The sequence below is a fragment of the Engystomops pustulosus genome, chromosome 2 (assembly GCF_040894005.1).
Source record: "Engystomops pustulosus chromosome 2, aEngPut4.maternal, whole genome shotgun sequence".
Taxonomy (NCBI): Eukaryota; Metazoa; Chordata; class Amphibia; order Anura; family Leptodactylidae; genus Engystomops; species Engystomops pustulosus.
Genome location: NC_092412.1, coordinates 182,684,365 through 182,700,861, shown reverse-complemented (window position 1 = coordinate 182,700,861; position 16,497 = coordinate 182,684,365). Strand labels below are relative to the sequence as shown.

Sequence of the window (16,497 nt, the reverse complement as noted above, 5' to 3'; positions counted from 1 at the left end):
ATTCTGGTTTCTGTGTGTAATCCAGATTTTACTGTTCTTTTCTTAAAGAGTTAAGGTTTCTTAAGGTTTTCCAGGATTAGAATAAAATCTAATATTACATCTTGGTGTTCAAAGTTGTAAAAAAAACAAAAATTGAAACCAAACATATTTGTATTATTTTAATTGAATAAAATACTTTTAAAATAAAAAAATATATGTTGTCAACCCTTAGGCTAATTAGGGTTGAAATGCAGGGACTAGAATCCTGTATGGGTAGAAAACAGTGTTCCCTTTAAGTCTTCCAACCTGCAAATAGAAAAGTTAAAACAAAAAAAATCACATTCCCCCTATATCTCTAACGGTTTTATCTATTTTAATTTTTCAGTGTACTGTATATAGCTAAAAGAGAGCATTGATTAGATGCCCCTCAAAAAAGAGGAAATTGTACCTGTTTACAATGGATAATGATGGTGTATAATGTGTAAAAATATAGGAGTGATCAGTATAAAGAAATTATTCATTGTAGGAACTGGGCACATTTATTGTCTGTGGAGGAAAGGTGATTTAGATATCAATTACAAAAAAAGGTTGCAAATAGTGAAAGTCATGGTACGCTCTACCAACAAACGTCAGGTACTATAATGTCACTTAAAAAAAAGACTACACATAATTCATACAGCAATATATGATATTTACATGATGCCGATTCAAAGCCTAATTCAACGTGGAACAACATACTTTTTTTTTTTTATTATGTGTCTTTGATTAGGGATTTTTGTGTTTGCATTCCTTTTGACCAATATGCTACTTTGCATAGCAAACTGGACTCTTTTTGACCTGTTATTTTGTATCTTTATTAAGATATGCAAAAAGATGCTTATTATATCAATTTCTTACTCTGAAGTGGCATTCATACTGGAATTTGTAGACTGTAAAAGCCCCTTTTTTGTTTTACACATCAGGATAGTTTTTAACTTTTTGTTAGTTTTTATGATAACAATTGGACTTAGAGCAGTATATAAAGAGCCAAAAAAGACCCGAGCATCAGAAATCACTGGAGAGACTCTTGACACTGTTAAGGTATATATCCAAATGCAACTGTCTATTCCAAAAAGAGCTACATAAATAGTGACCAGTAGCACTACTGCTAGAGAGGCCTTGTATTCCATAGTCTTCTCATTGTTCTTATCTGAACTTCTTATCCCTTGTACTTGCTTCCCATGTCGATGAAGCATAAACACAATGTAACAGCTGGCTAAAGTCATAGTACCAACAAAAAAGAAATCACGAAGTGCTATTGCTACACCATTTGCAACATATACAACAAAGGTCATAAAGTCATGATTGCAGAATTCCAGATGAAGGGTGTATTTAGATGTGGTGTAGTTGGCTATAGCACGAACATGGAGAAAACAAGATGGGTAAATCACACCATTGATGCACCACAACAATACCATAATCCATGATATATTCTTTGGAACCTTTTGTTTTAAAAAGAGCCAAAATTTTGTAGAAGGGGCCAATATTATACACTGATTGCAGCTTAACAGACAAGTAACACAAATTGTCATCCCCCGACAAATGCGATATGTGAAAGAAATGAATTTGCACTCAATGTCATTTAAAATGTTTCTTATACCTATGGAATGGATAGCCTGAGGAAAGCCTTTAGAAAATATAACAAGCAGGTTCATTAGAGCCAGCACAGTGAGAACAGTATTGGAAGGTAAAAGTTTCTTTTCTATCCTCCTAACATGAAGAAAAACGACCAAAATAATGACATTGCAGGGAATTCCAATAGCTATCAACGAGAAAAATCCAACTGCTTTAAAAATAAGCCGCAGTTCTAATTCCATTCCTGAAAAAAATAAAATAAACAGTGGTTATTCATCCAGTATTTCTAATATTTGTTTAGTTGGAAAGTTTGAAATATTTTGAAAAATGCAGTGTATCTTTAGACTGGTCTGTTAAATAAATAAATAAATAAATAAATAAATAAATTGTAGACTGGTTTAGAAAGTACGTTCCATAGTTTCTTGACAATTTCTGGCATCTGGATTATTGTACATTTCATTTGACTCAAGAATGCAATTAGACATTTTCATGTTCAATCTCAATCCCAACAGAAATTATCTATTACAATGACATTACAGACTTCTGTGAATAATCTTGCCCTTGTGTTTTTAATCAACCTGGGATTGGAAACGGGAAGAAATTCAATGACAATTTTCAGTTCATACAAGTTTAGACTTCACAGAACAGATGCAGATACAAGGAGAGGAGCCGTAAAAGAATGTGTATAAACAAATATATGGGGAGATGTATAAAGGCTAGTATGCCAGTTTTCTGGCATATAAGTTTTGAATTACTTGCAATTCCTGGTGTATGGCCAGGAATTGTGATAATTTCCCTCTTCCAAGATGCACCAGTGTATGATAACCCCATAATGCATAATGATTTTAATGGAATAGAACTGTAATTTACTGTTTGAATCTTCTTATTTTACAGTACCCTGTTGTATAAGTCTACCTTTATCCAGGTAATAAATATTACAAAGTTATTTACACACATTTGACAATGTTTTGAGTGAACATATTAATTTGAACACTGCATATGGCGCCATGTTGTCCAGAGGTTGCAAAGCGAGGCAGCTTTCTTGTAAAAACAGTGCCACCATGGTTTGTACTGGTTTTGGCTAATCTGCCTAAAGATAAATGGGGGTTAGTTGCAATACCTCACACTACCTAAGGTAGTAGGAGCTGTATTTTTAAGAGAGCAGCCATGTTTTTAACCCAACTGACATCCCTTTTCAATAATAAACTGAGCCACTACACTTATTTACAACAAGATTAACGATTTTATCTGACAATAATAAAAACTTTACTGGTAGACTAAAAAAAAAAGAAACCTCCCAGTGTCCTAAACTCCCAGTGTCCCACACCAATGTCTGTTGCTGCCGTGCCCCTGTTTGTTTACACGAAGAGAGAATAAAAGGAAAATTCTGTGTGGACCTCAAAACATGGGAAACTGAAAGAGAGTACAGGATAAATGACCTGGAGGGTGCAACGTGGAGAGAGTAGTATGCCTACCCCTCCCCCCTGCTATTCTTATGTCTGGAGCAGTAAGAAAAGTATAAGCCCCCATAAGTGATAAAAGATGATCATGAGGTTAACTGGAAACATGGGTCATTTATGAAGTAGGAAATGGAGTAATTTCAGAATATAAGTGGTCACGGATACATAGAAATATTAAAAATTGTTCCTTTAACTGAAACCACAGAATTATTCAGCATAACATTATTTTTAGACATTACTACATTCCAGTAGATTTATCTAGAATGGGGTTTCGAGGTAATATTGGGTGCAAAAAATGTGGAGCATTGACGGTAGGCAACGCATGATTTGGGAATGCCCTAAGATAGCTTTTTTTTTGGAAAAGGTGTATGAAGAGTCTTCAAGGGTTCTGAGGCAAAGACTGAGAACCTCTGTCTTTCTTTTAATTTTTGGTCTGGCGGAGGATCTGGTTCTGTTGCTTTGCTTGTTAAGATTATGCACTTAGCCTGTGTATGCATTGCCAGAAAATGGGGAGATAGGGACCCACCTTTGATGAAGGAATTGCAAAACTTAGTGAGAAGTGTGAGAAGATTCGAAAGAATTAAGATGACAGAAAGCAAGAGCTCTCAGAAGTGGGTTAAAATATGGAGCTTATGGCAACAGGCAGACTAAGACTGGGTAGGGTGCTGATTAAGTAATATAAGGGTCTTTAAAATTAATTTTTTTTTTCCCAGTGGAGGGATGTGGGAGGGAGAGGGAGAAAAAAAATGGTCAATGCACACACGATAGACAGAGATGGTAAAGGGGTGTCTTAATTCATTTGTTGTATATTTTATGATTAAATGCATGTTAAGATTTTGGGATAACATTGGAATGTTAATTTGCCTATAAACAATGTAATGTTTTAATGGACATTTGAGTAAATTTAAATAAAGAGATCTGTGATAAAAGATGCTTCAAATATTTACAAGAACTTATTGCTTGCTTCACAACAGAACACTGATATAGGTTAGTATGGTTACATAAAGTATAGAGCGTGTGAGTGGTGTACAAAGGTGAGTGAAGAAGTGAGGCATTGCGGAACATGTATCTTTATCACTGCTAGTATTTTTCTTTAATTTTTGCGACTTTTGTTGTTTTTTTTACCTTTCCCTGCAAGTTTTGCTGTCGTTTTGGTCTGCAGCTTGTGTATTGTGTCTTATATATCTTTATTTTTCAGATTTTCCATGCAACCTTTCACTTTTTTTGCTTGTTTTTGCGACTTTTTAGGCACAAATATGCAACTGGTCCGTGGTAGATGCAGAGGAAGTATTTTTTTCCTGGACTGTTTTAACATGTAAATTGGAATTTATTTCACATGCTTTAAATGTTTAAAATTTTGCACATAGACCTGCTGGGCTTTGAAAGTTTGGGCAGTTTTTTAATAAACTTTTGCTTTCACTTAAGGAAACAGTGAAGAACACAGTGAACATAGGATCATTTAAGGATCATTAAGGATCATTTAAGTGAAGAACACATTGAACAAAGTGAAGAAAACATTGCAAATGTTTCCATACATCTGCTAACTTATCAGAAGACATGAGTACAGAAAGGTGTTCTTCACAATAGTATGTGAAGAACAATGTGTGTGAAGAACACGTTGCAGATCTTTAACACGGGTCATGCTCCTAATTGAAGTTCCACGAATATTCCATTGAATAAAAAAAATGAAGAAACAGGACTGACTTACTTATTTCTCAATAAAATGATACATTTTATTGGTCCTCTTGGTCCCCTTAAAAAAATACTCGAGTCTCCCATTGACTTCAATGGGGTTCGTTATTCAAAACGAGCACTCGGGCATCGGAAAAAGTTCGACTCGAGTAACAAGCACTGTAGCATTTTAGTGCTCGCTCATCTCTAATAACGACATACTTGTCAGAATATCAAACTTTTGGCTTGCCTTTTTCTTTAATTTTTAAGACTCTTCATGCGGTTGGTGCTCATTTGTGACTTTTTTTAACCCTTCAAGACAGTCTCCCTCCAAAGTTTACCATTGTTTAAATTTCTGCAGTGTTCCCTGAATTATCACCCTAATCCAGATGCGAAAGTTAGGAGTTTTTTTTAAAGTCCCAAATTTTGTTGCCGATCTATGACTTCCCCCAGGTGCAGAAATTAGCTTAGAACTGTTTGCGACTTTTGGAGAATTTTTGCAAATTTTGTTTTAAAAAGTCAAAAATACCCTAAAGACCTAATGCCACATTAACGCCTTAAGGACATAGCGAGTTAATAGCTTAAGGCTCAGCCCTATTTTTTGTATTCTGACTTGCGTCACTTTATATGGTTATAACTTTTGAACACTGTTACTTATCAAAGTGATTTTGAGGTTGTTTTTTCATCAAAAGTTGTACTTCATTTTAGTGGTAAATTTTGGCTGATAAGTTTTGCGTTTATTTAAAAAAAAAATAAAAAGTGATGAATTTTTTGAAAAATTTGCCATTTTCAAAATTTGAAATCATCTCGTTTTCGGACAAATAGATTTACCACCTAAAAAGTTGCTAAACAACATTTCCAATACATCTGCTTTACATTTTCAGAACTTTTGAAATGTCTGGATAATTTATTTTGATGTCACGTGGCTTACAAATCGAATATTGGTTTTCTGTATTTTCAGAATGTTAAACATTTAACATTAAAAACCTCCTATATATCAACCAATTTTCAAATATGCACCCCTCAAACTATCAGAATGAATATTGTTGACCCCTTGAAATCTTCATAGTAATCACATCAAAATGGAGATGAAATTTAGAATGGTCAAATTTTGTTGTTATAATATATATATATATATATATATATATATTGTGAGAAAGTGAGAGGTATTGTGTGGGAAAACCGCTATCTGTCTTACAGGCAGATGAAATGCTGGTGGTAAAAGCCCTGGGTTTGTCTGCAGTTACCCAAGGGTTAATGCAGACATGATAAACAGGAATAGTCTGTTTTGTCTGTGTTGGCCTAGCTAACACAGACACATTGGTAATGTCCGTACTGGGCCTGCTTATTATGGAGTAGGGGTAGGCTGGTAGTGGGACTCCTACTCCACCCGGGCTTCGGTCCTGGGTTTGTGAATTGCCCACAGGTGCGGGTCACAGGCCTCGTTAGGGCCTGATTTAATCTGCAGGCCAGAAGCAGTAGGAGAGGCACTACCTGGAGAACTGAAAGCGAGATTGCATTCTGACAGCAAAGGTAACTGAGAGCCTCCTGTCTTGCTGCTGGCCAAGAGCGTGTGCCAGGCAGCCTGGTACCTGGATAGCTAGGGTCCTCCAAATGTATTAGACAGCGCCTAGCCGGGCAGGAATTACTTTTATAATGTTTTTGCATGTGCCGAAGCCAAGGCTGAATTTGTGTTCTGTTTTGCAAGTGTGAATAAACACTTACGTTGGACTTTTAAACCTGCGTGTGTCACTGCTTCCTGCACTGCTACCAGTCAACTACCAGAGCAATTCCCCACAATATATATGTTCATTGAGACAGACACAGGGATGAAATAGGTAGAAATCATAATTTTTGGTGGGGTTTTAACATTTTTTTCAACAGTGTTCATCAAATGGGTTCAATAATGATTTTTTTTTTTTTAATCTACAGGTCGTTACAGATGAGGTGATATTATATATGAGGGGTTTGTGTTATGATTTAGACATTTTTTTATGTTTATGGAGACATTATATGTGTATTTTTATGTTTATGGGGCTTAAGGGCATTTTATTAATTTATTTTTGTTTAAGAACACTTTTTTCACTTTATTATTAGTTCCACAATCGGAATATGATTACATGTTCATGATAATACCCTACCCATACTGATGCACATGCGCATAGGCTGACACTGTGCCTTTAAGATGCCTTCAGAGATGGCATCTTACAGGCACTGCCTGCAGAATGCCCTGAAGTCCTGATCGGCATGTTAAATGCCATGGTCACACTGACCGCAGCATTTAACGGGTAAGACACCTGCGATCTGAGCCCACGCAGGTGTTACACTATGATGTCAGCTGAAACGGTTAGGGAAAAACTGCTAAGATACATCTGTCCAGCAGAAAAGCTAAGAAAAGTCCCAAAAAACAGCCAGACAGCCAGACTTATGATACATGTGCCCCACAGAATATACGATTGATTAATAGTTTGTGTAGCAACAAAATATTCTGAATAAAATTCTAAATGTTTTATAACATCTGGACAATAGATGCATATTACATATAAACAGGACAGAATGGCCAGAGAACAATATTTTCTGGTAAGGATGGATGGAAGTAATACTGAATGATATTACAAAGCCCTATAATTTCTAATATGTCTAATTGGTATTGGAGCATGCTTACCAGATAAAGTGTAGAATAGCGGGGCTGACATGCAATGGTCAGAGTGAATGACAATGAAAATCTTGAGCTTGCATTTATATGTCTTTCCATTTTAAAGGGACTTCTCAGCGGAATAGCCAGGATATCCTCTGGGAATTTTTAGACAATCTGGCCACAGCAGAGTCTTCATTTTCTCATTAAGCACAATCAAATTAATTGTCTTCCTTTGGGCATTTCAAATATAGTTATCTGAGGATGACATATTAACATATTGCCACTGTTAACTCATAATAGAATATCATTAATAATTTTCTATGTTTGCATTAAACTGTAATTCTGGTAAGTGAATATCATGGATATATTTTTAGATCTGTATTGTAGGGATTCATTTTAAAGCCTAAGGAGAGTGTAAAGGGTGTCATCTATACTTCTAAAATAAGAAAAATTATCTTCACATTTTTAGTTAACCCCTTAACAAACCAATCCTTTTTCCTTTTTTGTGATATAATCCCACTTTCCTAAAGCCTTACCTTTTTTTATGAGGGCTGGACAAATGCTGGACAACTTGTTCTTCATAGTATCAGTAATTAACATTCCATGCAATGTACTAAGAGAATGGAAAAATATTTCAAATGAAGTATGATTGACAAAAGAATGCAAAATGGCAAAATGGCGAAAAAGATAGGATTTGTTGTTTTTTATTTTTTAAAACTGATACTGTAATAAGATGGCATCACCCATTAAAGGGTGTGTCCACTTTAAAGGGAACCTGTCAGCAGGGACCTCATTTTCACTAAAGACAGATTGCAGAAGCCCTTCACACCTGCAGTGCAAAGATGTCTCTATGCCTTTTCTAAGCATTTGCATTACAATATAATTGTGTGTTATAACTTACCTTGCACCCTGACAAAATCCTTTATTAAATCACAGGGGTTGGCTTTGGTTTGGATTCATTTCAATGTCAGCTTACCAGTCTGTGAGGAGGAGGAGCTGTACAGGTGGGGGGCTTGCAACTGAGAAGCGATTAACACAGACAAGGGACATGTTGCTTTTTTAAATGTATCCAAACCAAAACCCAACCCCTGGGACTAGACAGAGGATTCTGTCAGGGTGCAAGGTAAGTTATAACACACAGTTATATTGTAATGCAAATGCTTAGAAAATGCATATGTGCACTGCAGCTGTAATGGGCTTTTGCAACCTGTATTTAGTGAATATGAGGTCCCTGGTGACAGGTTCCCTTTCAGCACATTACAGTATAATTAATATTGTTTGTGTGACAAAAAGTTAATCAATTTTCCAATTTACTTTCTATATCAATTCTTCAGGGTTGTCTAGCTTGCTTGCAGTCTTCTTGCTGTCATGCAATGGGATGTTTCATTGCTTCACTATTTTCCTTTGGCTGGGACTAATGGATGATCATAGTTGGCAGACCCAGATATGGACCCACACTCTTATAATAATCTGAGATACCAGTGTATTGCACTTCTCCCAGGAGAAATCCTCATCCATTCTGGGCAAAATCCACAAAAGTAGCACCATCCCTGGCATTTTAAGCGAAACGCACATTGGGATGTCTCTGCAAATCCAGGGTTTCACCATCTATGTGTAAGGTTTCCTCTTTTTTACTGGTTGTAAGGCAGTGCCTTGCATGGAAGGAATTGAGTTTGACCCTGTGTGCTCCTTTATTTTGAGGAATAAATGGCTTTTTTGTCTTCTTTTGGTGGTTTGACATCATAGACAAGAAGAAAATCAGGCTCGCTCACCACCAGGTGCACAATATTCTGAATATTCATCTGATCTCAAGCAATTTCCCCATCGATCGCCAATCTTATTGTTGCTTGGTGCGAGGAGATTTATTTATTTACAGATTCTAATTCATTTATGATGCAAGTAGTTCGATGCGGCTGTTTCATAGGTGACGTTATCATTATCTGGAATTCAGATGAGACATCCATATCAAGCTTTGTATCATATCTTAATAACAACCCCTTCAACTTATTCTTTACATCAGTAGCACCCTAGTCATGTTACTTTTCTAGACTTGGATCTAACCTCTGACATGTCATGCAGCATCCATACTTCCACATATCGTAAGGACACTGCTAGGAACACAATTTTACATGGTTCGTCTTGTCACCCTATTCACACCATAAAAGGGGTCCCCGTTGTGGAAACGCTCAGAGCTAAGCGTAATTGCTCTACGGAAGTCTCATTTAAAAAGGAAATGTCCCAAATAGTAGACAGACTCTCCACTCTCCTGGAACCTACATAGAGCTAAAGTCATCAGTTCGTAAGGATCAAATTGTGGTTAAAGGTAGCAATTTTCATATCAAATCTACTTTTGTCACCACTTACAGTATGGAATCCCACAAAATACAGAATATGATCAAAAAATATTTACCCATGTTAGCACAGGATGACGACTTACGAACCATATTATCACAAGGTTGTACTTTTTCCACCAAAAAAGCTCACATTTTGGCCAATATGCTATCTCCTAGCATGATTAATATTAAGGACAATATACAATCATCTACTTGACTATCAGTAAAAGGCTTTTATCGGTGTGGAGCTAACATCTGTAAATGTTGCACATATGCACAGCCCATCAAAAGTGTTACCAGTAACATAGATAACACTGTATATCCCATCAGAGAATGTATAAACTGTAACAAAAATGTGGTGTACTGTATTACTTGTACTGTTTGTGATCTAACCTATGTAGGATGCACTAGCCGCACTTTAAAGGAAAGAATACGGGAACATCTCAATGCGGTCAACCCTGACGTTAGGACTCCCTCTAATGCAGCAAAACACTTTATTTACAGACATCAGGGTGATCTCAGTGGCTTTTCTTTTAGCGGCATTGAAAGGGTCTAACGAAATAGGAGAGGAGGTAATCTTAGAAGGAAACTGCTGAACCAAGAAGGTTTTTGGATCTTGATTAAAGATAGCATTGTTTCGAAAGGTCTTAATGTTAGAAATGATTTGATTTTAAATTATTAATTGTTTACTTTGTTGTTTTTATATTTGTCTTTGTACTTATTAGATTTGGACCGACAGATTGCACAGCACATGTGTGGCTAGTTTAGCTTCCGGTTTGCTGGGTATATCAGCCTGTGTCCGAATCATCTCTATATCTATGACTAAGGACCTAATCAGAGCCGGATCATAGGGGGGGGGCTCGCGGGGCGAGTGCCCCGGGGCCCCCACCACTTCACCTTTAAAGGGGCCCCCACCAAATTGGGGCGATTCGGGCGGTCGCATGGCCGCCCGAATCGCCAACAGTATATTGTTGCCGGGCTTCCCGGGCTGCGGGCTATATGCCGCTGATATGTCTGTCTTAAATCTATGGCAGAGCGAGGGAACAATAAGTTCCCTGCTCTGGCATAGACGATCGAAGTAAATAAAGATGGCGGCGCCCTGCCGCTCGGTGACGACGCAGAGTGTGACGTCACCGAGTGTGACGTCACCGAGTGTGACGTCACCGAGTGTGACGTCACCGCGTGTGACGTCACCACGCCGCGACTCACGGCGCGTCTGTAGCAGGGCGCCGCCATCTTTGTTTACATCCACCCGACACCGCGAGGGAGGATGAGGACGGCGCGCATCGTGGGAACTATGGAGGGTGAGTACAATTTTAGTATTTTATGTAGGACTGTATATAGTTGTTATTGGGGGATTGTATATAATTATTATGGGGGGGGGGTATATAGCAATAATAGGAATGTGTATATAGTTATTATGGGGGGGGGTGTATATAGCAATAATAGGAATGTGTATATAGTTATTATGGGGGGGTGTATATAGCAATAATAGGAATGTGTATATAGTTAGTATGGGGGTATATAGCAATAATAGGAATGTGTATATAGTTATTATGGGGGGGGTATATAGCAATAATAGGAATGTGTATATAGTTATTATGGGGGGGTATATAGCAATAATAGGAATGTGTATATAGTTATTATGGGGGCTGTATATAGCAATAATAGGAATGTGTATATAGTTATTATGGGGGCTGTATATAGCAATAATAGGAATGTGTATATAGTTAGTATGGGGGTGTATATAGCAATAATAGGAATGTGTATATAGTTATTATGGGGGGGGGTGTATATAGCAATTATAGGGGGTGTGTATATAGTTATAGGGGGACTGTATATAGTAATAGGGGGTGTGTATATAGTCATTATAGGGTGTGTGTATATAGTTATAGGGGAGCTGTATATAGCGATTGCTAGGGGAGCTGTATATAGCGATTGCTAGGGGAGCTGTATATAGCGATTGCTGGGGGAGCTGTATATAGCGATTGCTGGGGGAGCTGTATATAGCGATTGCTGGGGGAGCTGTATACAGTGATTGCTGGGGGAGCTGTATATAGCGATTGCTGGGGGAGCTGTATATAGCGATTGCTGGGGGAGCTGTATATAGCGATTGCTGGGGGAGCTGTATATAGCGATTGCTGGGGGAGCTGTATATAGCGATTGCTGGGGGAGCTGTATATAGCGATTGCTGGGGGAGCTGTATATAGCGATTGCTGGGGGAGCTGTATATAGCGATTGCTGGGGGAGCTGTATATAGCGATTGCTGGGGGAGCTGTATATAGCGATTGCTGCGGGAGCTGTATATAGCGATTGCTGGGGGAGCTGTATATAATTATTGCTGGGGGAGCTGTATATAATTATTGCTGGGGGAGCTGTATATAGCGATTGCTGGGGGAGCTGTATATAGCGATTGCTGGGGGAGCTGTATATAGCGATTGCTGGGGGAGCTGTATTTAGTGATTGCTGGGGGAGCTGTATTTAGTGATTGCTGGGGGAGCTGTATTTAGTGATTGCTGGGGGAGCTGTATTTAGTGATTGCTGGGGGAGCTGTATATAGTGATTGCTGGGGGAGCTGTATACAGTGATTACTGGGGGAGCTGTTCCCTGTCTGGACTACATTCAATGGGGGCCTCTACCATATTTTGCGCCCAGGGGCCCCCACCAACCTTAATCCGGCCCTGAACCTAATGGTCTGAAACGTGTCAGTTGTAGATGTGAACAGCACCTTATCCTTGCATCTGCCTTCACTTGTATTGTGCCTACTATGGATGAATAAAGCTGCCAACGAATTTTAACGGACTTAGTGAGTGCCAATCAACTTCTTTTTCTTTCGTTTGACATAACATCTTTCATAAAATTTTTATACATCTTGTCACTTTATATTTCCCTGGGTGCTGCTACTTTTGAGGATTTTGCTCAGAGTGGACAGAAGATCATACAATACCCTTGTATCTGAGATTTCAATATAAGTGTGGATTACATACATATTAGAGATGAGCGAGTATACTCGTCCGAGCTTGATGCTCGTTTGAGTATTAAGGTACTCGAAACGGCTCGTTGCTCGGACGAGTATTTCCCCTGCTCGAGATCGAGCATTTAATTAAAAAAACACAGTGAAGAACAATGAAGAATAGAATAAAAACAGTGAACACAGGATCATTTAAGTTAAAAACACAGTGAAGAACACAGTGAAGACTAGATTACAGATGTTCGGCACATCTGCTTACCTGTCGGAAGATATGCGCGGAACGGCAACAGGGAGACAGACATCGGGCAGCACCACGGGGGACACAGACATTTGCCCGGGGGACACAGACATCGGGCAGCACCACGGGGGACACAAACATTTGCCCGGGGGACACAGACAGCGGGCAGCACCACGGGGGACACAGACATCGGGCAGCCCGGGGGACACAGACATCGGGCAGCCCGGGGGACACAGACATCGGGCAGCACGGGGGAGACTTCAGTGGAAGAAGAGCAGCGGATCCCGGGACAGCGTATCTCCTGACAAGTAAGCAGATGTGCAGAACATCTGTAATCTATTCTTCACTGCGTTTTTCACTTAAATCATCCTGTGTTCACTGTTTTTATTCTATTCTTCACTGTTCTTCACATCTGTTAACTTGTCGGGAGATAATATACGCAGGGAACAGTGAAGAATAGATTGCAGATGTTTGCATACATCTGCTAACTTATCAGAAGACATTCTTTCAGTTAATTAACACATTTTATTCCCGAACCATGGTGCCTTTGAAAAATGCTCGGGTCTCCCATTGACTTCAATGGGGCTCGTTATTCGAGACGAGCACTCGAGCATCTGGAAAAGTTTGTCTCGAATAACGAGCACCCGAGCATTTTAGTGCTCGCTCATCTCTAATACATATACATGTATTATATATGTATATTTTAATAATATTCCATTTAGAATGTTGCAATCATTCTTTCACACCATGATCAAGCCTCTAGCTGTCAAGGAAATCCTATGGCACTCCACAATAGTGCTGCTGCTACCTTAGCTGCTGTGATCATCATTGCCCTAAACAGAGCGCTCTCTGTTCAGGGGCAGGATGTGTATAACAGACAGTCTCCTTCTCCTTCAAGATGTGCAAAGGCACCTTTAATCAGGTACGAATGCAAATAAGTTTTCCAAGGTGTTAAATGGAAAACAATACCTCCTTTTGCTACCTTGAAAGGCAGCCCCCTTAACATCAAGTATCACCTACAAGAAGTCTAAAAACATGATGTGGGATTAAGCCAAACCAGTATATCTATTCCATAAGGAACAGACTCCCAGCTGTAAACAGACTCCCAACTGTAGACAGCACTGTTTCGACCTGGTTGAGTCTCCTCAGTACAGCGTAGGGAACTGATTTGGTTATGTGAGAGGCTATTGACTAGGGTCAGACAGTAGGTGTTCTCCTTAAGGAAAAATTGCCAATTAAGGCTACCTTAAAGGTGTGTGGAGACTTAAAGCCATAGATGCTCCACTAGGGTACAGCATACTTGTCTAACATCCAAGAGAGGTTAATATTCTTCAGCAAAAAGCCATCAGCCTGATTTGGAAAAACCTGTCAAGCATTTTTTTTTTTCAGATTAACTTTAATGTGTCCCACATTATTTATCACAGCTTTTAGACACATAGAAAAAATGTGGGGCTCAATTACTAAGGGCTCCGTGGCTGGACTTTTGTTGGGTTTCCTGACTTTTTCCGTTTTGCGGCGAATTCCGCTGGGATTTTGGTGCACGCGACAGAAATCGGGGGACGTGGCCGACAGAAAACCCGACGGATTTGGAAAAACCGCAGAATTTAAAAAACGAAATGTGTCACAAAATCAAGCAAAACGTGCACCAAGAAGAACCAGTGGACCTCGGTGCAGCAGCGACACCTGATGGACATCGGGCGCACGACCTTAGTGAATCGCCAGAAGACCCGAATCCTTGTCGGAGAACGCGCTGTTGGATCGTGACAGGACCGGGTAAGTAAATGTGCCCCTGTGTGTGACTTTAGTTGCACCACAAATGTGTGTCAAAATTTGGTGAATTTTTGCCATAAACTAAGCCAACAAATAGGAGGCAAAATGTATAATTCTGCATTTGACACTTTCATAAATTTGTTGCAGTTTAAGAACGTCAGACCTTATTCTGCAATATCCTAGTTTAACCCCGTAACGCTGAAGCCACTTTTCACCTTCCGGACATGGCCCATTTTTTAAAATCTGACGTGTCTATTTAAGTGGTTATAACTTTGGAACGTTGATTTTGAGATTGTTTTTTCGTGACACATTGTACTTCATGTTGGTTGAGAAATTTAATCAATATGTTTAGTATTTATTTATGAAATAAATGGAAATTTGGCAAAAATTGGCAAAAAAATGTTTTCCAAATTAAAATTTTTCTACTTTTTGGAAAGTTGGTCATATCACTAAAATAACTTGATAACTAACATTTTCCATATGTCTGCTTTAACTTGGCATCATTTTTCAAACATCTTTTCCTTTTTTTTAGGATGCTAGGAGGCTTATAACTTTAGGTCCAATTTTTCAGATTTTCACGAAATTCATCAAAACCTACTTTTGGAGGGTCAATTTAGTTAGAAGTGACTTTATAAGGCCCACATGACAGAAAACCCCCACAAATGACACAATTTTAGAAACTACACCCCTCAAAATATTCAAAACAACCTTTGGGACTTTTGTTAACCCTATGAGCGTTTTATGAGGGTGAAAGATAAATGAAAGTGAAATTACAGAAATGTAATTTTATCTTACTATAGATTCATTGAACACTAAAATTTGCACCTTCACAATGGGTTAAAAAGGAAAATGCATTTTACAATGTTTAGGGCAATTCATCCTGAGTGTGCCAATACCCATTTTGTCACTGTACCCTGCTGTACGGGCACAGGGGGACACTTGGAATGGAAAGAGTGTTGTTTCGTTTTTGAAGGGCAAATATGGCTGAAAAAGTTTCAGGATGCATTTGGAGAGCCATAATGGTACCAAAAAAGAGGAAAGCCCCAACAAGAGACACCATTTTGGAAAGTACATCACTTGGAGAGTTTAGCAAGGTGTAATTTGCGTATTTGCCCCAACAGGTGTTTGATTCAATTACGCCCCAAAAGGGAAAAAATGTGAAAATTTTCTCAGAAAGTCACTTTTACCCCAAATTTTTGTAAGCCACAAGGGATAAAAGATGAAACAACACCCATAAATGTGTAAAACTATTTCTCCTAAACACAGAATTGCACCACTTGTGCATATAAAGTGTTGTATGGGTACACAGTAGGGTTCAGAAGGGAAAGAGGGGCTTTTGCATTTTAGAAGCCAGATTTGACAATCATCCTTTACATGTGTCAGGATGCATTTGGAGAGCCCTAGTGGTACCAAAACAGATGGGAACCCCAACAAGTGTCACCATTTTGGAAAGTTCACCCTTTTGTAGAATTTAGCAAGGTGTAATATGTGTATTTTCCCCTACAGGTGTTTGCTTCAATTAGGTCCCTAAAAGGAAAAAGATGAACATTTTCCCCAAAAAGTCACTTTTACGGCTAATTTTTGTATCCCATAAGGCATTAAAGATGAAACAACCCCAAAAAATGTATACTAGCATTTCTCACGAGTATAAAGTTGCCCCAAACATACAAATAAAATGTTGCATGGGTATGCAGTTAAGCTGAGAAGGGAAAGAGGGGCGTTGGCCTTTTAGAAGCCAAATTTGACAGATATCCTTTACATGTGTCAGGATGCATTTAGAGAGCCGTAGCGGTACCAAAACAGAGGGGAACCCCAACAAGTAT

General features: G+C 38.7%; 1 protein-coding gene across 1 annotated transcript in view; it reads right to left on the bottom strand.

Moving 5' to 3' along the window:
* Positions 1 to 872: 872 nt before the first annotated feature.
* The window catches only part of LOC140117073 (olfactory receptor class A-like protein 1), a 52,990-nt gene continuing 37,365 nt past the window's right edge, over positions 873 to 16,497 (bottom strand). Inside the window, exon 2 of the mRNA XM_072133503.1 lies at positions 873 to 1,837. Within this exon, the coding sequence (XP_071989604.1) occupies positions 873 to 1,837 (965 nt within the window). The remainder of the gene's footprint in view (positions 1,838 to 16,497) is intronic.